The 25,337-nt window shown below is 37.1% G+C and overlaps 1 protein-coding gene and 3 gene segments (V, D, J or C); 2 read left to right on the forward strand and 2 right to left on the reverse strand.

The window, feature by feature from the left end:
• The window catches only part of LOC122329698, a 610,329-nt gene that overhangs the window by 21,245 nt on the left and 563,747 nt on the right, over nt 1-25,337 (reverse strand).
• Nucleotides 1-25,337, reverse strand: part of LOC122329697 — a 601,685-nt gene that overhangs the window by 15,019 nt on the left and 561,329 nt on the right.
• The window catches only part of LOC122329696, a 603,783-nt gene that overhangs the window by 12,501 nt on the left and 565,945 nt on the right, over nt 1-25,337 (forward strand).
• mybpc2b (myosin binding protein Cb) lies at nt 581-25,194 on the forward strand. 3 transcript variants are annotated; one of them, XM_043226111.1, is made up of 29 exons: nt 581-729; nt 8,561-8,575; nt 8,679-8,696; nt 9,220-9,279; nt 9,387-9,535; nt 10,363-10,480; nt 10,595-10,643; nt 11,807-11,867; nt 11,951-12,116; nt 12,201-12,333; nt 12,590-12,714; nt 12,967-13,072; nt 13,749-13,918; nt 14,021-14,186; nt 14,264-14,370; nt 14,454-14,483; nt 14,651-14,793; nt 15,943-16,102; nt 16,350-16,454; nt 17,794-17,982; nt 18,058-18,192; nt 19,258-19,425; nt 19,496-19,584; nt 19,660-19,855; nt 20,473-20,612; nt 20,870-21,029; nt 21,343-21,479; nt 22,427-22,613; nt 24,631-25,194. In XM_043226111.1, the coding sequence occupies exons 1-29, from the start codon at nt 711-713 to the stop codon at nt 24,654-24,656; spliced, it is 3,327 nt and encodes a 1,108-aa protein (XP_043082046.1). In that variant the 5' UTR covers nt 581-710; the 3' UTR covers nt 24,657-25,194. The 3 variants fall into 3 exon arrangements, with proteins under 3 accessions (XP_043082046.1, XP_043082047.1, XP_043082048.1); XM_043226112.1 differs by lacking the exon at nt 8,679-8,696 and having other exon boundaries at nt 11,807-11,865; nt 11,949-12,116; XM_043226113.1 differs by lacking the exons at nt 581-729; nt 8,561-8,575; nt 8,679-8,696; ... (2 more) ...; nt 10,363-10,480; nt 10,595-10,643 and having other exon boundaries at nt 11,807-11,866.

The following is a 25,337-nucleotide window of genomic DNA, read 5'->3' on the forward strand; positions in this document are numbered from 1 at the left end:
TACAATCTCCCCTACTTAAGATAAATATATTAATAAATGTATTAAATAAATGTTATGACATATTTACATGGATTTATTTCGAATTAAAAAAATTATTAGAATAAAATAAAAAATATGTGTGTTGTAAAGAGTCTAAACTGTTCAATAAAAAAAATAAAAAAATAGTTAAACACTATATATTGTATTAAATATTATGCAGTACAGTATGTCACTATTGTTTTGTAAGTGTATGTGTGTAAACCAGTGTGTGTGCAAATGCCCTAAAAGCAGCAAATATGCAAAAAAAAGAGAAATAAACCCACAAAAACATGGACACACGTGAAGAACCGCTGTGTGATGCGCTCGTAAGAATGGGTGATGAAAGAGCGGCATTACGGCATTCTGTTTAGCTGGTGTAAAACTCTCTGTAAAATAACAACACCTTAACACGTCTGTCAGCAAACACTCGCGCAGCGTCCCTCATCTCCCGCTCTCCCTCCATGCCTCCAAACCTTCCTCTCAGACCTGGAGAATCCAGGAGGGGTTTCGAGTGTCAGTGTTTCTCTCTCCTCTCCCCCTGGTTTGTCTCCCTCCTTCCCGCTCTCTCCTTGCTTGGTGGGTAATTTGAGTTCCCTGAGCGCTTTGAATAACTGAGGGACTGTGAAATAAAAAGCAAAAAAAGTGACACAAGCTGTCAGTCCAAGGAAGACAAGCAAGACGCAGCCACAGCCATGCCTGAGCCCACAGAAGGTACATCTCTTCATTTCCTTCCTTCCTTCGTGATTTATGCTACTTTTACTGTTTCTTTACTAGCAGTAGTAACTATAGAGCCAGTGTGATCAGTGCCAGTCTACAAAACATGACAAGTTTTGCATTACTATTGTGCTTTTGTTTATTCATCTATTCATCAGAATCGCTTATCAGTGAACAGTTTTATAAAAAAATATATTTTATATATAAAAAAACACATGGTAATTAGTCTCATATCGTGCAGCTTTCGACTATCGCTCAGTGTTTGTATTTTACTTATTTATTTTTTACGATATTTCCACGCGCTTTTTTTTTTAAATTCTGCAAACTTTCCGACCGTCTCTTTGCACGCAAACCCCTCAAACTCTTCAAAATAAGATCAGAGTTAATAGAGGGATGAAAGCCGAGGAGGAGAGGTGTCGTGAACGGGGAAGAGAAGGAGCGGAGCACATGCGTCAAGGCAGAAAGATAAAGTGGCACAGATGGCAAAATCAAACGCTTCCCGGGCGAAGCTGAAACGGTATCCAGTGACGGCTTCTGCTCTGAAATAATGAATGAAGTCAACGAAACCTATGAGAATGAAGCTCCTCGCTTTATTAATGATCTGACATGTTTTATTAGTATAGTATAACTGTCATATGTGATATACACATAGATAGATACAGTATGTTAGGCATTCGGCGACCATGCCAATAAAGCGACAGATACACTATATTGGCAAAAGTGTTGGTCTTTTTAACATTTACTAACGTTGATGTAAATAATGTCGACTATCTGCAATCTAAACTCTCCATTAACAGTCCACTAGAAAGCTATATTGGTGCTCTTAAACCCTCATGCTCCGTCAGACGGTGATTTGCGGGAATACGCCACACCAGATTATCTTTTTCATTCATCCGGTTCTCCTGTGTGAGTCGAGAAAGCATGTGGCAGCGTGAGAACGGGACGAGCTGAAGCTCCAGAGCTCATCTACTGGTCTTAGCGCCATTCCTCACTGACCAGCGGCTTACAGATCATTCACACCACGAGCCTGAGAATGCCTCCGTCTAGTGTGTCACGGGACACCTTAAAAGCAAAAGTTAGGCCTAAATGAAACGTGTTTTTGCTTTGCATGTCAAATTTGCGCTTATTTGCATTACACCGTTTTAACAACAGTAATAATCACTAAGAAATCGAATGTGGTGCATTTTGTTAAGAAACGGGTCAAACTTTGCATCAATTTGATGACTTTTTCAAAATGCATGTTTATTACGAAAACTATTCATGCAGTTAAAAATACTGTTAAAATGTGGGACAAGCCACGCTTAAAGAAGTTTGCTTTCATCACGGGATGAATAAATAAATAAATAAATAAATAAAAGGTCGTTCTGACTTTTCTCATAATTCAATTTTTCTTGCCGTTCTGAAAGTTGTGAGATATAAAGTCAGAATCAGGCGAAAAGTCAGAAGATCCTGTGAAAAAAGTCTGAATTGTGAGATAAACTCAATGTGAAATGTGACATGAACGTAGAAATGTGAGAAAAAAGTCAGAATTGCGGAATAGAAATTTTGAATTGTGAGAAAAGTCGGAGTTGTGAGATAAACTGAATTGCGAAATAAAAATGTAGAATTGTGAGAAAAGTCGGCATTGCGAAATATAAATGTAGAATTGTGAAAAGCGAAAATCGCAAAATATCGTGAGAAACGTCCGATTTGTGAGATATAAATTTATAATTGTAAAAAAAACGCCCGAATTGTGAGATGAACCGAATTGGGAGGCATAAATATAGAATTGTGAGAAAAGTCAGAATTGCGAGACATAAAAGTAGAATTGTGAGAAAAGTAAGCAATTGCAAGATATGAACTTAGAATTGAAATGAAACGCAAACAGAAAATGTCATCGTACCCCGCGGTACAGTGTTGATCTTAGATATACTGAGATCCGTAACATGAGGCTTCTCCTTCTTGCATTGTGATCCGTAAACCCTCCCCTTTTCAAGGGGCGGGGCTTACCAACACGTCAGTTCCGAGATATAACGTTTTTATGGATATTGTACTTAACTTTTTTTATGTATGGCGGAAACCAAAAAAACTAATTTGCTAGCAATTTCGGTTTTTAGTTACGTTTTATTCCGCGGCGGAAACGCGCTTATTCCGTTAACGCACGCTACCAAAACTGGATTTACTAATGTTAAGCATTTAAACTAAACCTCAGTTAATATTCCAGAAATCACCCGTGCACGACGCTAACTTTATTTTTCGCGTTTGCACGAGTCTCAAGCGCCGCACATCCGTCAAACGCCTTCCGGGACACCGGAAAAGACAACGCCTAATTTAAGACGGGCAGAATCTGAGACCTGGAGGCACTTTAGCATCTTATCCGCCGCTCGTTCATTTAGAGCAAGTGTGTGAGCCCCTGCCGGGATCCAATTAGCGGTTCAGATGCTAATAAAAGTGTGACCCCGGAGACCTTTACTTAATCCACACCTACGGCCACATGACAGACCAGACTGCGTATCGTATGCCACAAAACCTAAACAGATTCTGATGAAGATCTAGAACCGGTGGCCCGTTCTTCTCCTCCGCGCTCCACAGCAAGATATAAATATCCCTCGGTGACCTTTGCCGTCTCTATTTTCACCCCACCGCCCTGTCTGTAAATCGCCGTTTATTGGACAACTCTGTTAATTTGCTGGATGGAGCGAGCGAACGGGAGAAGTAAAGCAGCGAGTTGGAAATCACGCCATCTTCTGCCGCGGGGAAATCAATCTCCCGGGCCGGGCGTTTTCTCAGTTTAACCTCTGCTACCTCGCCCCACCTTTAGAGCGGACGGCAGTAAATCCGATCAGCGGCCTGTCGAGAGCGTTGATTTACACGCCGTCGCTCTCATAAGGGCTCCTCCAGATGCCGTCGTCCGATATGGTAATGCCACAGAAGCCCTGGGGAGAGACCAGCTCTAAAAATACCATCGTATGCTGATAATCGCCACTTCAGTTTCAGAAAGTTTACTAGCGTGAAAGAACACTCTGGAGGACTGTTTTAATAGCATTTGCCACCATCCAAAACGCAAAGTCAGCTGAAACTCTGCCTTCTATTTAAAGCTGCGCTCCTGGTTTTCTAATTACCTACATATGAAGACGCGGACAACGACCTTGTTTAAAGCTAATTTATTTAAACGCACCGAGATAACATTGGCGGTTATTGGACGCTCTTGTTTACGAAATTCATACAATGCATTTTTAACAATTTATACAATGCAGCCGGTAAATGAAAATGTTAAAAAGTCTGGGAAATATTCAATATAATTTACGTAATTGAATTAAGTCATTTAAGTATACGCGGATATCTTTTAACACGCAATTTATTTCTTCGATCAGAACTGAATTTTCAGTCCTGAAGATGCTTTAGGAATCATTCTCATACGCTCAAGAAACTTATCAACCTTCATGCTTCATGCATTTTTTTTTTTTCAGATTCGTTGATGGATAGAAAGTTCAAATCACAGCATTTATTTAAAATTATTTTTTTTTGTAAACACGTTACTATAAGTTTCAACCAATTTAAATATGCCAAATAAAAGCATAAATATTTATATATTTAAAAAACCTTACCGACCTAACTTTTTAACACTAGTGTATGTATTAACAAAGTTAGACATCGAGGGGACTGCTGCAAAATGAGTGCAAATGTATTTATTGCATATTTATTATAAAAGACTAAGAAAATGCTGACATCTTGCAATCAATCCAAAAACCAAACAGCGACTTCGTTAATCAGAACGGTTTACAAAAATCAAAACAAAATAGCGAAAAAAAACCCAGGTCGCTAATTTACAAATAAACTAAATTCACAGAAGAACACGGACGTAATGCATGCTTGTCGACACTTGAGAAAGGTTTGCATTTGTCAACAGCCTATGACTGAGATCCTGTATCTATCCGGCTTATTATGACCCTGCAGCTGCCAGAACATTACATTACCAACAACAATTTGCCTTATGGGTCAAAAGTCCATGACATAAAGCGCTCAGCAGTCTATTTATGTCACCCGTAGCGCTGGGAAAAAAAAATTGCACCTATGCCTTAATAAAATGCAACTATGTCATGGTTATGATAACATAAAATTTCAAACTTTTAACATGTCTGATCAGTCCGAATTTAGCTGTAAGCCATTTAATTAGAAGCCGGTCGTAATACTAATGAGTTAAATTGGTAATTGCATTCCCCAGGAGTGACCCGGGGATCAAGTGCTTGGCTCAGGGGCACAATGCTGACAGACCTTTAGCCACTATACGCCGCATCAGTCATTTACGTGCACAAATATAGACTGGCCACTGCTTTTATTACATGCTGCTTTGTCTGCCACCCAGATTCGCTGATTTGGCAAAGTGTGACCAGGTGCTTTATCACATCATCGGCGTAACATCTGAATTGCCCGAGTGATGGAGGTTTAGCAGCTCTGTGGGGAGCCACCGTGTGTGTGTGTGTGTGTGTGTGTGTGTGTGGAATTGCGCTAAGACCGAGAGCTTACCGTCCTAATGCGCTAAATCCAGCACGTAGTACACTGTGTTGAGCATCACCTCAATCCCTCTGAAACACAAACACACACGCACGTTCATCTTAAAGACAAACTTTGCTGCTAGTGAAGTGTTTACACTCCAAACATAAACCATAAGCACTAGACATAAAGCCTTTATGTGTCGCTGCTGTCAGCCAGAAGTTATTCACTTATATCTGTTGTGACAAATCCACCCAAAAGTGTGTGTTTCTGTATAATATTTTCACTTTATTGACAGTAATGCCAAGCACAGTAGGTCTAAGTAGCAAAAAGAAAGAGAGATAAAAATATATATTTATATACGTATTTGTATACAATTATATATTTATATAAATAATTGTAAAGACAATAATTGCTTATAAATACTTGTAATGATACATGTTAGTGTAAAAGCAAATTATAACAAATTTAAAGTGGTTGATTATGATTTTGAAGATTATCAGGCTTTGAAAAAAAGAATATATATATATATATATATATATATATATATATATATATATATATATATATATATATATATATATATATATATATATATATATTATATTATATTATGGTACTTTTTCCCATTTTTTTTAAGGCCATAAAAGTTTGACCAAATGTAAAAAAACAAGTAATTATTTAGTAATTAATAAATACTAAAAGGAATAGTTCACCCAAAAATGATTTTGTTTTTCTTAATTTATTCATCCCTCAAGTAATTCCAAATATGTATGATTTTTGTTATTCTGCCAAACATAAATGAAGATATTTGTTTTTTTGTAACCAGTCTGTTTTGGGTCACTATTGACTTTTTGACACCATTTGACATCTTTAGTCTCTACTATGGAAGTCAGTGGTGATTACAAACATTTTTCAAAATATTTCCTATTGTGTCCGGCAGAACAAAGAAACTCATGCAGGTCTGAAATTACTTCAGAATGTACATTTTGTGATTTTTTTTTACGTTGTGATTTATCGCATGTCATCTAAAGAATTTTAAGACCGTTCTTTTTTCAGCCGCTTTAAGGTTCGAAATAAAATTCACGAGCCGTTTTTAAAAGGCCAAGTGAAGTTGTGTGTGTGGTTTGAAATGCGATACAGTGCTTTAAAAAAACCCCAAAAAAAACACCGGTGGAGACAGGCAGATGACATCACGGGCTGAGGGTTCGTATTTTACACAAACCTAAAAGCATCCTTCGAAAGGGAAGCAGAGTTTTCCTGATCCATCCTGCTTACTTTTTAAAAGACTGTGGGCGCTAAAAGACAGGAATGAGCCGCTAAAGTCGCAAAAAACGTTGCACGTGGCACGTAATAAATGGCAGCATATCTGCGGTTATGTCTCATTATACTTTGAGGTCAGTCATTTTTGACAGTTAAGAGCGCGACTGTAAGATGTTTGCTATTTGATATCGGTGTGGTCGACGGGTAGATTCCTGGCCTGACATAAGAGAGCTTACGATCTTACCCTGGCCTTTTAACAAGCGCCATGGCAACAACGTGCCCTCCTGAGAACGAGGCGGATGTTAGGCATGCTGCTATTTCAGACCACATGACCTGAGAGAGTTTCCCATTATCAGAGTGGAAACAGCTTGATGAAGTTGCTTCGACGCGTCCAACTCCAAAACGAGAAATTAGTGCTCAGCTGATATTGTTTTTCAAGCGCAGCTGAGGTTTTTTTTTTGTTTGAGCGCCCATAGCATGGGTTCATGTTCATCTCCAACAACAGGTGGACATGCATTCAACGTTATAATATATGCATTTATTTATTTTAACCTCATGTGCTCAACGACACAAAAGCAATTTATTTTTTCGATCCCCTTCTGTGGAGTGACGCTGTTGCGATTGGTCGATTTAATTGAAAGCAGCGTTTGTCAAATCTAGTTTTCTAAAGAAAGAATATCTGGAAATAAGCTTTAAAAAGTCAACTTAAGGGAATTAAGTTAATTTCTTGCTTAAAGCATACTTATTTAATATCTTTTTATTTGCATTTAATAAAAGCTTTATTACTAAAAGGGGTATTCAGAATACACTCCTACAACACTGTGAAAAATAAAAATATGGAAAAAAAGATCACAATATAAAGAGCAATTCATGATTAAAAACAGAGCACAGATATATATTTAAAGAGAGAGAGAGAGAGAGAGTCGCAAACAAGGACCAACGTAAAGGGTAATATTAATATTATCACGTTTAATAACGCATACAGATATTATTCCATTCTAAGAAGAGAAATGAGTCAAAGGCCTTGTGTGCACACAGTGCGTGTAAAAATATACAGAGGAAAGTCTAAAAATGTGAGGTCAGTTTATGCCACCTCTATTTTTCTGGTGTCATATTTATAGGATTGTGGAGCATCCTTGTGGCCGAGTGCCTGAGGATTCCTGCAGCGGATCAGCTTTCTGCTCAGAATATATTTATCATCGGGCCAGATGATGTCAGAGTGGTTACATAGTAACTTAGCTGATGGTCATCAGTCACGATTCACGGAAAGTTCTGTGGTCAATAGGGAGGGGCCTTGTTTGTATTTCAGAAATATTATTTATACTTTTATATTAAAACGTATTTTTATATTTTTGTGCTGTAATGCCATCTGTTAGGCCATTAATAACAGTGTATATAAAAATAGGCTACTGTGCAAAATTATATTGTAAATATTATTGTTTTTTTATTTGTTTTTAAATTAAAAAATTTAATTTTATTTGTATTTGACTGAATATATTTCTCACAAATAGGTTATGAAATTCAGAAAGTGTCAAAGGAAACATCCCATTTAATTTTATATATATATATATATATATATATATATATATATATATATATATATATATATATATATATATATATATATTATATAATAGAATAAAATATTATGTGATTTTTTATTATGTAATATTAATATTATGTAATTAATTATGAAATACAGACCAGATATACAGACCAACACATCATGAAAATTAAATTTAGGATATATGACTTTAGATTTATTAATATTTGTCAAATTCAGTGTGACTTTATTTATATTTGTGATTACGTCACAAGGTCAAACGCAAAAAGCAGCTTGGAAAAAATGACCGTTATAAGAAAATAAACATACATTTTTTAGGTGATAAGAAGGACGGCTTGCAAATGATCTAAAAATAAAGATGAAAAGACATGAAAATATATCAGAAGCTGTGTTCAAATATAAAGTAAACTGAAATGGCATTTCGGTAAAATCATTTCAGTAAGCATTCAGCAAGCGCTGCATTATAAATGAATCATATTTTGACATAATTTGTTGTCTAATATCAATTTTTCTGATTTCTTCCCACAGAGGTGAAACCCGAGGGTAAGTCGCACGGCTTGCGTATTATACCTTAAATATTATAAAACATTATAAAGTTACGAAGACAGTAGGTTTCTTTAGTTTAACGTTGTTCTTTCATCTGCAGAAGCTACAGAAGAAGATGGTAATAAAACGAAACGGTTATGAAAATCCTTTAGCAACTTCCTTGCGTTATTTAAACCACATACTAACTACAAACAAGTACCTTAGAATTTCTTCAAGAGTTCTAAGTGGTGTGCATGAAAGGACTGTATGATATAATGTGCAACAATTCCTATTATATTTACAGTGAAGTATATGCATATATAACAGGCCTGCCCTGTTATGAAAATGACTGTAATATTCAAATGAACAACAGCCAAAAGAATTGTTGCGTCTTTCCTTGTGCATGAAGCTCAGAATACAGTTATATCAGTGAAACAGTCCTTTCGTTGTTTCAGAAAACGACCCAGTGTATTATTGTTTTATGCTTGAATTAATATATGCATATATATATATATATTTTAAATATTTGCAAGGAATATTTAAAATAGAAACAGGGCTTGCTTCTCGTTGACGCCATGAGTTTTTATTCACGGGATCCTTAACTGGGAATGTCTGAGCGTTTTGCTTGTGTTCGTATAAAAATATGCCTGTATGCGTTGCAGAACCGCATGAACTCACAGGACTTTTTGTGGAGAAGCCGGAAAGTGTAGTAGCCATCGCAGGTATGAAAACAAACCAATTATTAAAACTTTAAATAGTCGCCATAACAATGCGACCATCATTGCAGGGCGAATGCTGCTTTAAAATCGATCTCTTTTTTTGTTAACAGGTAAAGATGTGACGTTCATGGTTAAGGTGGACTCCACCAACCTCACACGTAAACCCACCATGAAGTGGTTAAAGGGGAAGTGGATGGACCTCGGGAGCAAAGCAGGAAAACACATCCAGTTAAAAGAGACCTATGACAGAAACACTAAGGTTAGACGGGAGCGAGTTTTCTAATATAATTTCTCATAATAGCAGGATTTCTAAATGTTTATTCAGGTTTGATGAATGCATGGTGTGTTAAAGGGCCAGTTCAGCCCAAAAGGACTCACAATCATGTCGACCCTGGTTTATATTCGGTATTAAGATATTTTTGATGAAATCGAAGATCCATCTGACCCTTTACAGACACAAACGTTCACGTTATACGAGATAAAGCAGTCCATGTGACATCAGTGGCTCAACTCGCGTAAAGAAAGCAAAAACGCCAGTTTACTAAACCGTTCTTTACGTCCCGCGCCATTTTGGAGAGTAATTGTTCATTTCGTTTTCTTTGTGCAAAAATAGAAAGCTGAGCCAGTGATGTCACGTAGACGGATCATTTCAGTTGTGTTGCTGTCTGTGGATAGCTCTCCGATCTCTTAAAAAACATCTTAATTTGTGTTCCAAAGATGAACGAAGGCAAGCACATTTTCATTTCGGGGTGAACTAGCCCTTTAAAAGCCTGATAAAAGTTGATTTTTATTACATTTTTCTCTCAAAAGATAATCAAAAGATATCAATTCAAAATGGCAAGATATAGAGTTTATATCTTGCCATTTCTCTCCTCAGAATTGTTAGAAGCATTTTTAATTTTGAGGAAAAAGTTGCAATTACCATTTTTACATATTTTTTTATTCAAGCCTTAGCATTTCAACCGGTTTCGTCAAAACTGTAATGTGAAATACATTCATTTTACAACCTTTTTTCCCACAAAATTGAATATAAATAGTCTTTAAACTGAGTTTGACGTCGCTTTTCTTTCACACGTTCCCTCTCAGATCTACACGTACGAGATGAAGATCGTCAAGGTGGTCCCGGGAGACGCAGGTGGATACAGGTGTGAAGTGTCTGCTAAAGACAAATGTGACAGCTGCACCTTTGAGATCACTGTGGAGGGTTAGTGTGTCTTTCACACGCTATCAGACACAACAAAAATAACACTTACGCGCCGCGCTCATTTAAATCTGTAAATGACTGACTTCTAAATGTGTCTTTCATCTTTGTCTGCAGTTGCTGAACAAGAGGACCAGGCAGATATTTTGTCCACCTTCAAAAGAGCGTGAGTATGCAGTTATATATTTAGGACAGAACAGGACTCAAATGCAATGACTGAATAATTGAATCATCCGTTTAAAAACATATTGGTTAACTTTTAGCCATGACTCATGACGACTTGGGTGGCCAAAGGAATGTGCATTACGTACAGGTTGTGTATATGTAGAAAAACACAAAACAAATATACATGTGTATGCATGATTGAAAATCATCAATAAAAATATGTTTTCGTTTGGTCTATATATATATTCTATGTATATACACGCAGTCATGGACAAAAATATTGGCACCCTTAGTGCATACAATCAAAGAAGGCTGTGAAAATGAATCTGCTTTGTTAATCCTTTTGACCTTTTATTTTAAAAATGCACAAAAATCGAACCTGTACGATTTTGTGCTCCACCTTTTCACACTAAGGACAGCTTAGGGACTTAAACGCAACTATCAAAAAAGGTTCAAACATTCAGTGATGCTCCAGAAGGGAACAAGATGCATGGGGGGTGAAAATGTTTTCATTATGAAGATCAAGGTAAAGTGTGCTTAATTTGTGTTACGGAAGCACGCAAGTATCTTTTGTTTGTTTGGACATATTCATCCCGTTCAAAAGTTTTCACCCCCGGCTTCCTTCTGGAGCATCAGCGAATGTTTGAAGCTTTTCTAACAGTTGTGTTTGAGTCCTAAACTGTCCTCCGTGTGAAACGATGACTCTCAAAATCATGCAAAAGTCGGATGTTGGAAAGGGTTCAAATGTGGAAAAGATAGTGGAAAACTGAAGAATCTGCCGGACATGGAGGATTTTTTCTGAAGAATTTCACTGTTCAGAACAAACAAGGGACACATGAACAACCGTCACAAAACAAAAAACTGCATTAGGTCATCCTGGTTAACACACACACACACACACACACACACACACACACACACAGTATTAACCACCAAGGGTTCCCAAACTTTTTTTGTTTTTTGGCTTTTTTTTGTTGTTGTTGTTTTAACTATTTAAACATCTTGTGTAAAATATCTTACTCAGGATGCATTTTGTATAATCTCTCTTATTTTGTTAAGATTTTAACAGATTCTGCAAAAGGTGCCCAAGCTTTTTAGCATAGATCATGTTCCATGAAGATATTTTGTCAATGTTTTGTGAATTTGCCATGTTCTCTTGTACAGTGATGCCGGTGAGGATGAAGGTGACCTGGATTTCAGTGCTCTCCTCAAAGCTGTTAAAAAGTAAGCGTCCTCTCTATCCATTAAAACCACACTCCATCTCCTCTAACCGCTTACTCTTATTTATCACATCACTCACTTTCACAGAAAAAGAAGCCGGAGCCTGAGCTGGAGGTCGACGTTTGGGAGCTTCTGAAGAGCGCTCATCCCAGCGAGTACGAGAAGATCGCGTTTCAGTACGGCATCACTGACCTGCGCGGCATGTTGAAACGACTCAAGAAGATGAAGGTCGTGGAGCCCAAAGCCAGCGAGGGTACGGGAAACAGAGATCAATCAAAACCAAAGACTCTGATCCTCTGTTTGTGACCTTGTGTTGGTGTGTGGGATGTCTCCGCAGCTTTCCTGAGACGGCTGGAGTCGGCGTACTCCGTTAACAAGGGAAAGAAGATCGTCCTGTCTGTGGAGGTCGCCGACGAAAACGCTGAGGTCAAATGGCTGAAGAACGGCCAAGAGATCAAACCTTCTGCCAAGTGAGAATACAAGCTACGATTTCGCTTTCGATTCCAAAGACGCTTTCTTGAAAAAAGCACTTTCGCATAGATCTCTTTTATCAGTGCTTCATTAACTGATTAATACTAAAAACATGTCTCATGCACCAAACTAAATGGCAAAAGCAACAACATTTAAAAGCCAACAGAGGTCACTATAAGCCTAGAGATCCAAACTTATTTTACGTTCAACATTGTAGGGAAGCATCTGTGATTTAACAGTTTCTTTGTATGGCAGATACATCATGGAGTCTAACGGAAACATTCGAACCCTCACGATTAACAAATGCACTCTGGCAGATGATGCGGCGTATGAGTGTGTGGTCGGGACCGATAAATGCTTCACTGAGGTCTTTGTCAAAGGTGCGTGCAATTTAATGACACTTTTTCATCAAGTTCGTGTGAGCTGTAGAGCCGCAGTGCTCTCATTAAATTGTTCAACGTAGACGTTTGCAAAATCAACACAAATCATTAATAATTAGCGTTGCATTGCATTTGATTGCAAACTAATTTCAAAGTAAAGTGTAAGACTCCTTGCATTCTGAAGACACTGTGGTCCGACGCATACGATGCAACACGCAGAGATAAAAATCACCTTATCAAACTGCATTGCAGAACCTCCGGTCACCATCACCAAACTGCTGGATGATTACCATGTCGTGGTTGGAGAAAGAGTGGAGTTTGAGATCGAAGTGTCTGAGGAGGGAGCACATGTCATTTGGTAAACGAGCTAATAATTGAAATAGTTTTATCAGGATATCAATAATGCTTTTGTTAGACATCAACTACTTTAACATACAAGACATATAATACATACACGTAATCCAACTGGTAAATATATATGTGTGTGTGTGTGTGTGTGTATACTGTATTTATTAAGTATATATTTTGAAAATAGTTAAATGTATTTGCAGGTATGTATTATATAACACATTTCTCTAAAATATATGCATGCATGGGTGTGATTTATTAAAGTATATAATAAATATACACAGTATAGTCACTATGTAACAACATATATTTATACACACACACACACACACACACACACACACACACTACCTATATACTCTATGTAACTGTATATATGTATATATATATATATGTGTGTGTATAACTGTTTATCAAATCATATTAAAATGATTTCTAAAGGATCATGTGACACTGAAGACTGAAGTAACTGCTGAAAACTGATTAAAAAAAGATTATGTTGAAATTATGTTGACAATACGTTCATATTGAAAAGGGTCATTTTAAATGAAAATAATATTTAACAATATTGCTGTATGTTTGATTAAATAGAGCTTTGGTGAGCTAAGAGACTTCTTTCAGAAAGATTAAAAATATCATTTTTATCCTAAAATATTGACCGGCCACGACTGCATGTGTAACTGCAGGATGTTTGAGGATCAGGAGTTGTCTCGAGATGACAAAAGTTCAAAGTATCGTTTTAAAAAGGATGGGAAACGTCACTGTCTTATTATTAACGAGGCAGCCGTGGAGGACACCGGGATGTACTTCGTTTACACCAACGGAGGCCACTCGAAGGGAGAGCTCATCGTTGAAGGTAAAATCCGACAGCCCTCGTCTGTTGTTTAAACCGTGGCTTGCGGACTAAAGTTAAAATTCTTCCGTCGCTTTTTCTTCTCTTTGTCAAACTCGACCCCAGAGAAGGAACTGGAGGTGCTGCAAAGCATCGCAGATCTTACGGTCAAATCGGCAGAGCAGGCTATGTTCAAGTGTGAGGTGTCTGACGAGAAAGTCACAGGGAAATGGTTTAAGGACGGAGTGGAAGTTCAGGCCAGCGACCGCATCAAGATTTCCCACATCGGCAGGTCAGCATCCGGTCACGCATTCGCTTTGATGCGACGTAATTGTACGGGGTTTGAAATATGTGTGCGTGTGACTCCAGGATTCATCGCTTGACCATCGATGACGTCAAGCCAGGAGACGCCGGAGATTACACGTTTGTCCCAGACGGTTACGCGCTCTCGCTGTCTGCCAAACTCAACTTTCTGGGTGAGAAGAAAACTCTATAAGTGACTGGTAACTAGCTGTAATTGTTACGCCTGCAAATAATCAGATCATTCGTTTTCTTCCAGAAATTAAAATCGACTACGTTCCCAGACAAGGTAGGGCAAATAAAATCTTTAACCCATTTCTTTTTCCTACGTACTAGTTTGTAAATATGTTTAACTGGCCAAACTAGTTCTGAAGGCATAGTGCATAGTTTATAAAAATGGCCCCAGGTTGCTCTCTCTAACTAAACCTGCTTGTATCCACTTACTTTGACTTTAAGATCCTCCTAAGATCCATCTGGATGTTGCCGGTAACATGGTTTCTCAGAACACTATCATTGTTGTTGCTGGTAACAAGCTGCGTCTGGATGTGGAGATCACAGGAGAACCGGCTCCCACCGTCTGCTGGATGAAGGGAGACAAGGTACACATACAAAATAAAGACTATTAATCAGCAGCGATCAGAATTATGTTATTTTAACGACATATTTGGCCTAAATAGGGATGCACTGATATCTCTATCAGTTCTTATTAATTCAATTCTTATTAAATAAAAAAATCTCAAAACCATTGAATGCATTGAAGTGTATGCGTAAGCACTATAGCCTAGGCTTATAGACAGAGCTTAGACAGGATTTCATAGTTCATTAGAACATTTAGGTCATTTTTATTTAAAAAACTGTTTTGTCTTACCGTCTCAAAGTACTGACCTGTTTTAAGATCACTGCAAATGTCTTTCTTTGAAACAGCTCAGATTTACACTTAGTCTAGGACTAGGCTTAAGCCTTGTCTGTGAAACCAGGGGTAAAATTATTAACCAGACATAAATGAAAGCTAAAACTTAGCTAAACTAAACACTGACATAAAAACAAACGAAACCTAAATTAATTAAGAACAAATAAACAAACAAGAACGATCTAATAGAAAGGACAAAACTTCTAAAAAAAATATTTAAAAAATAGGACATAATAAGAAATAAGAAATAATCATTCGAAATATTAATTAATCCATAATTATATATATATAAATTAAATGACACCAAACTTATATTGACTGGAAAATTACTTTTTATTGAATTTATTATTATTATTATTATTATTATTATTATTATTATTTATTTATTTATTTATTTTACACAGCTATGACTGCAGGTGAAATTGAATACATGCTCACATTTTAGATCTATTGTAAAATGGTTTTAGTAAAATTAACACACATATAACATGCAGACGCAAACTTCATGTCTGCCAATGATAAAGAACTGACATTTGATTTGATTTGTGTTATAAAAAATATTTAGTGTATTTTTGTTCAAATAAATGTAATTTTGTGAGCAAGAAGAGACATAAACCCCAAGCCTTTGAATGCCGTTATATTTATGTGTCTTCTGTGTATTTATGTAAAATGAATAAATGCTGGCCTTTTGGTAATGTTACTGGTATTGGTCTGACAACCGATATTTTGCTGTATTTATTAAATATGCTTTATTTGTAATGTATTTGTAAAAAGCTAAAAACTGTTTAATAGTGCTTGCTAAATGAATAAATAAAACGGCTGTACTCGTGTGTCACAGCAAGTGACAGAAGCCGAGGGACGCGTGCGTGTGGAAAACAGGAAAGACCTCAGCTGTTTCGTCATTGAAGGAGCAGAGCGAGAAGACGAGGGCAACTACGCCATCACCGTCATCAACCCCGCGGGAGAGGACAAAGCCAACCTATTCATCAAAATCGTAGGTGTGTTTCCAGCGCCGCCTCTTTATTCCTGCAGGTGGCACTGTGACGAGAGAAACTCAACCAAAATTCAATTTCCAAAATATTTTCAACAAAAGCAGCTCTGCTAGCTACGAACACCACAGTCATCTCTAATGAGTGAATCTGTGTTGGCGTGAACGCACCTTTAGAAGCACATTTACATTTACGCATTGGCCAAACGCTTTGTCAGCTCATGCAATCCATAGATATCGAAACTATGTTGTTTTAGATGTTCCTGATCCTCCCGAGAGCGTGAAGTGTACCGGAGTAGGAGAAGACTGTGCCACTATTATCTGGGAGCCTCCCAAGTTTGATGGAGGAGCACCTTTAAAGGGTAACACACACTTGTTAGAGGTAACATAACACTCACACACCCCTAAATACTAGGGATGCACCGATGTATCTGCCAAAAATCGGTATCGGCCGATAACAACTATAATCTGCATTAACAGCAGATAATATGAGAAGATTATCGACAGATATTTAAAATATATCTAGTCGTAATGAAAATTTCAATTTCAGCAGGCAACTGCTTTTACAGCAACGTTATTATTCCAGCCACAATCAATAACAACAATGTATACAATTACAAACGATTATATATAAATCTTTAGTTTGTTGTTTTACACACATGCAAGATGCAAGAAATCCTTAGACGCAGCCATTACCACAAAAGATCCTTTATTGAACCTTGTCTAATAAGAAGTGCGTTCTGCAAACGCGAGCATTTTTGACGACTTGTTTAACCACAGCAGTTTTTTTCGACTTTTTGTCTGGCAGCGGAGGCAAAAATGTGATCTAATTTCTAATTTGAGGATGTATTACGTAGATTCTGGCACCCAACATCGCAAAAAGGTTATGTCTTAAGCTCCTTAGGTAGCCGAATCTATGCTGTTTTGAATGGGTCATCTTCATAAAAGGTCTATAGGTCATAATAGGTCATAAAGGTCACAACAGACCAATCAAAAGAGAGGCTTGTGAATACTAATTAGACATGCCTAATCTGTTCTTAGCAGAGCTCCTAAGCGAGGAGTTGTAAAAATATATTGAGATGGTTTTTTTGGTTCTTCTACCGCAAAAATATATCTTTAAGGCTATCAAAACCTAAAATAAAACTCCAGAAAGTTGTATAGTATGTGACCTTTAACACTGGCTCTATTTGACCCTATAAATCACCCTTAGGTTCAAACCAGGGTTGCCAGGTCCAAGGCTTTAATACTAGTTACGGCACAAAATAAACATAAATGAACATCAGAAGGTATGTTGAAAGATACAGTACAACTTACCAAAATGTAATATAATCGCTCAGTAAAAACACTAGACGGAGCTAATTTACTCTTGAATAAATCACAAACAGAAGATTTAGTCGTTTTAGTAGTATCCAAACGTTTATTAGTGTGATTATTATATCTGTAATAAATACAATAGTGTTCATTTGAACCTCTTATGTACCAACTGAGAGGGTTTAGTTGAGAGATTTTACATACAGATAACATTTTGAATAACTGGCTGAATGGATCGCACCGGCTGGAACTTTCCTACAGGTGCATCTCTGTAAATGACCTGGTGCTGGTAAATCAGTCGTGCATCACTTAGGTAAAAGCACACTTTCTGACACAATTAAAAGAAGTGCCTGGAACGTGACATACATCTGTTTTGCTTCCTTTTCACAGGCTATCTGATGGAGAGGAAGAAGAAAGGATCGTCTAGATGGACGAAACTGAACTTCGACGTCTATGAGAACACGACGTACGAGGCCAAGCGCATGATTGAAGGCATTCTGTACGAGATGAGAGTTTTCGCAGTCAATGGAATCGGAATCTCGGCTCCCAGCCTCAACTCTAAGCCATTCATGCCGATCGGTGAGAAGGCTGTGCTACTGCTTTGTTACCAACTTTTGACGCCTCCTGCTTTAACTCTCGATATCTGTCTCTCAGCCCCCACCAGCGAGCCCACAAAGCTGACCGTGGATGACGTGACGGACACTACGTGCTCACTGAAGTGGCTGGCTCCCGAGAAGATCGGAGCCGGAGGCCTGGATGGATACATCATTGAATTCTGCAAGGAAGGAGGTGAGTCTTTCTGAGGCTAAACCGAACACTACGTAGTGAAAGCATAGTAGGTGCACTTGGGCAAAGTTCCCCCAAGGATGCTATCAACGTAAAGGTGGATAAATAGTGCAAGATTTAAAAAAAAATTAATTAGGACTTGGTGATGCAGTTTATGAAAAATGATTTAGTTTTAGTTTTATTTAGTGTCCCAGGCAACGTTTTTCACTTTTAATGTAAAGTACTAAAATAACTGAAACTGAAACAAAAAATTACAAAGATTAAAAAAAAAGGTTATAAAGGTCACTTTCTCTTATTAAAATTTAAATAAAAACTATCATGTAATGTCAGTGTTACTATTCATATATGTTTGTTTTAGCTTTAAATGTTTTAAAATAATTAAAAATATTATTTAAATCTAAATTGGAGTAATTGAATTCAAATAAGTAAATTAAAAATTTTTAATGCTGGTATCAGAAAAAAAATTTAGTTAATGATTTATTTAAATGAATACTTGATTTAGTAATAAATGTCATTTTTATTTATATGTAGCAATATAACAATATATGGTTACAAATAGCAATAATTGTGCGTGTGTGTGTGTGTGTGTGTACATATATATAAATATACATATATATATATATATATATATATATATATATATATATATATATATACAAACAGACACATGCAAATAAAACACCAAAATCAGATTTTTGTATCAGTTCAATTAAGTTAAAAATAATTAACTGAATCAACTTTTTCATTGCAAATATGTAGCAAATATATTTAATGTCAATCACATGCCCTAACAATTGATTTATTTTATTTGAATTTGTATTTTTTTGCATTATTATAGTATCTAATCATTATATGTAAAAAAAAAAAATAATAAAAAAAAAAAAAAAAATATATATATATATATATATATATATATATATATATATATAATATATACTTTTATATATATATATATATAATATATACTTATATATATATATATATATATATATATATATATATATATATATATATTTTTACATTTTTGTTTTTAGTTATTATTAATAATCTTGTTATATTTCTTGTCAGAAACGGAGTGGCATGCCGCTAACACGGATCTGGTGGATCGGCAGAGTTACACAGTGAGGAACCTTCCCACCGGAGAGAAGATGAATTTCCGTGTGGTTGCAGTGAACGTGGCGGGCCGCAGTCCTCCTGCGCTGCTCGGGCAGCCCGTCACCGTCAGAGAGATCATGGGTGAGGAGGAGATTCAGGGAAAATAAGGTTCGTCTCTAGCCTTCTCGCTGACGCTCTCCTCTCGTTCCAGAGCATCCTAAGATCCGTCTGCCTCGTGAACTCCGAACCAAGTACATCAAGAGAGTCGGAGAGAAAGTCAACCTGGTCATCCCCTTCCAGGTGAGTGCGTGTTAAATACACGTCTACGATAAAGCGAATCGCTCCACGGGTGAACAAGTGCGTGTGTGTTTTCAGGGCAAGCCTCGTCCTGTTGCCACGTGGCTGAAGGACGGCCAGCCGGTGGATGAAAAGAAAGTGGGCATCAGGACCTCAAACGTCGACTCCATCCTTTTCATCCGCTCTGCGGAGAGAGATCACTCTGGAAAATACACACTTACCCTGCAAATCGAAAACATGGAGGACTCGGCCACCGTAGACATCCGAGTCGTGGGTAAGGTAACACAGATAGCTTAAAAACACGCAGATGGGGAGATGCCTGTCATGCCATGTCATTAAATATCAAATATTAAAATTCATTAGGTTTATTTACTTTTTAGTGCTTTCAAATGATTAATAAAGACCAAAGTATACTTTGTGCTGTGTATATTTATCATGCATATATAACGCACACACATGCATATATTTCAGAAAATTATGTTACATATATTCTGCATGTGTAGTTTTTATATACATAATAAATACACACAGGACGGATATTATGCAAATAAAAACTTTTTTGCACACGATTAATCACTCGACAGCACTATTAATTTTTCACAAACATACACAACTGAAAAACTTTTTTTTTGTTTCATTATTGAATTCATGCATATACGCGTTATTTAAAATTTTACGTTTTTATTTAAATTAATCATCTGAAACGATTTAATTTGACATTTTTAAATCTTGAAATTATTTACGCGTTTACAATTATTAATAAGCGTTCATCAGCTCCCAAACCCTCTCTAGTCTCCTCATTTCCACTGACATCTCCCTCTGTCTTATCGTTCGCTCCAGAGACGTTCATCAAGTTCATCCGACACTCCGACTCTCTCTTTTTTTTCCCAGATAAACCCGGTCCTCCGACTCAAGTGCATGTGACTGATGTCTGGGGTTTCAACGCAGCGCTGGAGTGGAAACCACCCAAAGATGACGGCAACTGTGAGATCACCGGCTACACGATCCAGAAAGCGGACAAGAAAACCAAGGTGTGAGATCTGAATTTTATCCACTCACTGTTCACCCAAAAACAAGTCTGTCATCATTTACTCACCGTCGCATCCACCTCTGACTTCAGCCTAGTAACGGAGTCCTACTGTTTTGGTGATTTATCATAATTTTTCGACCTCAGCAGCATCCATCTAGTCACTGCAGGGTGTTTGAAACAGCGTGAGGGTGAATAAATGATGACAGAACTTTTATTTGGGGTTGAATGACTCCCGTCATCCATCTCTCTCACCCGTAGGAGTGGTTTACGGTGTATGAGCACAATCGCCGCACGAACTGCACCGTCTCTGACCTGGTCATCGGGAACGAGTACATGTTCCGCGTCTACAGCGAGAACCTCTGCGGCCTCAGTGAAGATCCCTGCATGAGCAAAAACACCGCCGCCATCGCCAAGACCGGTCTGTACGCGTCGGGAAACCTAATTTAGTCTGCACGCCAAACAGAAAGCATTAAAGGCTCATTCTCCAACAATAAGTTGAGTTTTATCGCTTTGGAGAGCCATTCGGCCGAGAGCACTTTTAGCATAGCTTAGCATAAATCATTGAATCCAATTAGACCATTAGCATCGCGTTCAGAAATGACCAAAGACTTGACTCCTCTGTAGTTAAATCTTGTACGTTTTCTGAGCCGATATGATTAGGAACTACAGGAGGTTTGTTGCGTTTCCTGTTTGTGGACTTTGATGTGGGTTTCTCAACGCCACACTCTCAGGTCTGGAACATAAGCGAGATCCCTACAAAGAGAAGGACATGAACTGCGCTCCGAAGTTCACCGCGCCCCTCGTCGATCGATCCGTGACGATCGGCTACAGCATGGCCATCAGCTGCGCGGTCAGAGCCTTCCCAAAGGTGGGTTAACCTCTCTATTTATTATTATGTTGAGGCAAAACTCTAAAAAGTGCACCTAATAGATGTTGCCATATTTCCCCAGATGATTAATCACAGCAGGTTAAGGCAGTTGTGAAAGTTTTACGAAACCTCAAATGTGATTATGTATATTTATGAGGAGTTAAATGAGCAGGTTTTTTTTGCGTATTTTCTGAGCACAGATCTGAACGCCAGATGAAGCCAGGTTGAAAATGATTGGTGCATTTCGTTAAGTTTTTAAAGACTGGATTTTTAAAACGTTTTTAGTGTTTTATTTTTGCGTTTTTAAAATGCTGTCAACAGACAGAAAGCAGTACATTTACACTGTTTTTATATATGACCAAATATATAACCAAACCCTGCTGAAATAGAGATAGAGATAAGTTTGGGGGATGCAAGTGCTGCTAAAGTGGAAAAAAATAAAAAAATAAAATAAAATAAAATAAAATATATATATATATATATATATATATATATATATATATATATATATATATATATATATATATATATATATATATATATACACATATATATATATATACATATATATATATATATATATATATATATATATATATATATATATATATATATATATATACACACATTTTTTTTACCTTAGATTTTTAAATGTATATATTGTCCTATCATAAAAGCTTATTTATTCATAATGTATAAATCTCACCTTTGAAAAACTGACCTTTATGACTGGCTAAATGGTCCATGCTCACGAAGAGCCCCAACTGACTAGCGACTGAGCAATATTTTGACCCTTTAATGCGTCGCTTTAACATCCCCTCGCCATCATTCAGCGCCGTCTCCACGGTCCCCTGCAGAAAAATCAGACCATAGCATACCCAGTTCAGTGCTATGATGTCTACTTAGTGAACAAATAAACAGCAGAGGAATTCTGCGTCTCTGTGCAGCCGAAGATCATCTGGATGAAGAACAAGATGATAATAGGTGATGATCCCAAGTTCCTGATGCAGAACAACCAGGGAGTTTTGACTCTAAACATCCGCAAACCCAGCACCTTCGACAGCGGGAAGTACGCTTGCAGGGCCGTGAACGAGCTCGGAGAAGACGAGGTTGAGTGCAAATTGGAAATCAGAGGTAATTTAACGTCAAAAAGTAGCGTAGAAACCAGTTAACTTCACAAATAATAGCAAGCAATGCGCTGAATCCGATGTGAAATTCTGAAAGAGAGAAACTTGAATAGTATTTGCTTGTAAAACGGGCTACTCCGATGCTATTTATTTAGTTTTTAAAGACGGGATTTTGGACAGACAGACAGAAAGCAGCTCATTTATACCGTTTTTTTATACCAAACCCCATCAAAATATAGATTGAGAATCTGCCTTTAGTGAATAAATGTATGCGCAGTATAATAAAAAGTAAACTAAAAAAAACTGACATAGAAACACTATTTTCTAGTTTTGCAAAAATTTTGAATTAGAAAAAAACCCTCTAATTCTTCCATATAATATAATTCCATTATTCTTCTGACATTTCAGTTACTTCGTCGCTCAAAATGTGCTACATTTGGCTTATTTTAGCCCTAAAAATATTTAAATAATTAAAAAAAATATTTGAACTATTTTACATTATTAAATGGCATAGAGTTCTGAGTGTATTGTTTTTAAACGCAGTACCTCTGTGAGTCGCTAGAGGGCGCATGCACCACAGCGTTCACTTACTCAGCGTTTCCTTCATTAAACTGCTGTGTCATGTTTTCTGACACGCCTGTGTCACCAGTTAAACACTATTAGCAGGAAAACCTCTAAGCCATCAGGCAGCATCCACCCAAAGTTACCTGACACAGACGAAGAATGTGAACAAACACAGAGTTATGCAACCCGGCGCCTCTTAAGCAAATCACAGCCGGAGGAGGATGAATACATCGAAAGGCGATTTAATGTATATGTGTCACAAGCTTCGAGAACTTCGAGAACTAGATGCTTTGTGGCTTTCCAGCTGCGCAACATGTTACAGGGAGATAATTAAAGCAGGAAAGTCATCCTTAATTTCACATTTCTCTTTTTAGTAATGCCACTGGCTGGCATTTAAAATAGCACATTATCATAGCGCTGCTTTTGAATTCTTCACATAAATATTATACACGTTTCCAGCTCATTCCATCCACTGATCTTCACAGTTTACAGCTGGATAAACAAATCCAGCTACCTTGGTCATCTGTTCATCTGTTTATAATAATAGTTTATCCGTATTAGTGGCCTTGATTACATAAAATACATAAATCGACCCATTTAGATGGTCAGGACAACCATCTTATTCTTGATTAAGTGGCTGTTTTGGGGCATTTCCCATTTCTTTCGTGATATTTAAGGACTTTTATCATTAAAAAATATTTAAATGTCTTATATTAGCCTGTTTTGGGCACTCTTACATTATTTTCCTGACATTTAAGTGAATTAATTCCTCGGAATATGTGTTATATTTGACCTATTTATGAACGTTTATGCCTAAAAATATTTAAATACGGATAACATTTAACCTAATTCAGGGCATTTCTGCACTATTTACATCACATATATTTAAAAAAGCATAATATTTAGCCTATTATGATTTTTTTAAACACAATTTTCATGGCTTTTAGAACATTTATATGACAAAAATGTGTATTATATTTAGCCTATTTTTTAAAACGTATTTTTTTAAATAACATTGCAATATATTGAGCTTATTTTGAGGCATATTTGCATTCATTCAAGGATTTTCATGACATATCTAAATAAAACGTGCATAATATTTAGCCTATTTTAGGACATTTTTACATGTCTTTTTTCGTGACATATAAGGATATTTATTTTAGCATGCAACGCATTTTGCTTACGTTTGGCATTTTCCACAATCATGGCGTATAAGGATATTTATTCCTAAAAATAGGTATTACATTCAGCTTATTTAGGGGATTTTTACATTACTCTCGTGGCAGTCGGACATTTATCTCTAAAATTCTCATTACCGTAATGCAAAAACAAAATGATAGTCTTAACATCAGCATAAACTGAGTACAGCAGCAGATGTATATCATTATTGTTTTATGAGCAATATCATATCTCATGTCTTCACACACACACACACACACACTCTCTCTCTCTGAACGCAGCCGAACCGGTAGAGAAGAAGGACTAGGACAGACGACGGCAGCGCTAACAGCAGAGATGAAACGGATGGGAAATGACATCGACTGAGTACGATCCGCCATAAACTTGTGTTTTAAAGTCATTTCTGTTTGAATGAAACAACCGACGCCGGCTCACGCAGTCTTAAACTCTCGCTCTGGTTTTGTAGCTTTTGAAGGCTTTGAATAAACGCTCGGCTGACTGCATTAAGCCCCAGTGAGAAGTATTTTTATCAAAACTATAGCAACCGGTGACGCTGTGCCACGGACAATTATGCATGTGCAAAAACAATGGCTTTAATAGGGAACGAGAACGCAGGTCCTTCCTTTCGACGCGTCCTCTTCGGCAATGATTTAAGGCGATTGATTGCTGATCTAAAAGCGCGTTAGATTATAAAAACGAGTAGTAACTGGCTGCATGCCTAAGAAAGGATCAAACTGACTTTCATTTCGCTCGAATATTTTGCACCCCCGTCTGCATTGTGTCTATGTAACTTGTATCTGCATTTGTCGTGTTGCAGAGCAGAAAATAAACTACTTTTATGACAACTGCACCATCATCCATTTCACAACACATCTGCAGGTGAAGATAAAGCGCTCGCTGAAACACATTAAGAGGATATCTCGCCATTTTCTGTTCATTTGACGCTCTAGTCTTCACAAAAGATGTGTAAAGCCCACTAGCTTGTTCA

This window comes from Puntigrus tetrazona, chromosome 24 (assembly GCF_018831695.1).
Source record: "Puntigrus tetrazona isolate hp1 chromosome 24, ASM1883169v1, whole genome shotgun sequence".
Classification (NCBI taxonomy): domain Eukaryota; kingdom Metazoa; phylum Chordata; class Actinopteri; order Cypriniformes; family Cyprinidae; genus Puntigrus; species Puntigrus tetrazona.

Bases quoted from the DNA above. Each gene is read 5' to 3' on its own strand.
- mybpc2b (XM_043226111.1), top strand. The intron at 10,481-10,594 runs GTTAGTGTGTCT...CTTTGTCTGCAG, and splicing joins CTTTGAGATCACTGTGGAGG to TTGCTGAACAAGAGGACCAG. The intron at 13,919-14,020 runs GTAAAATCCGAC...ACTCGACCCCAG, and splicing joins GGGAGAGCTCATCGTTGAAG to AGAAGGAACTGGAGGTGCTG.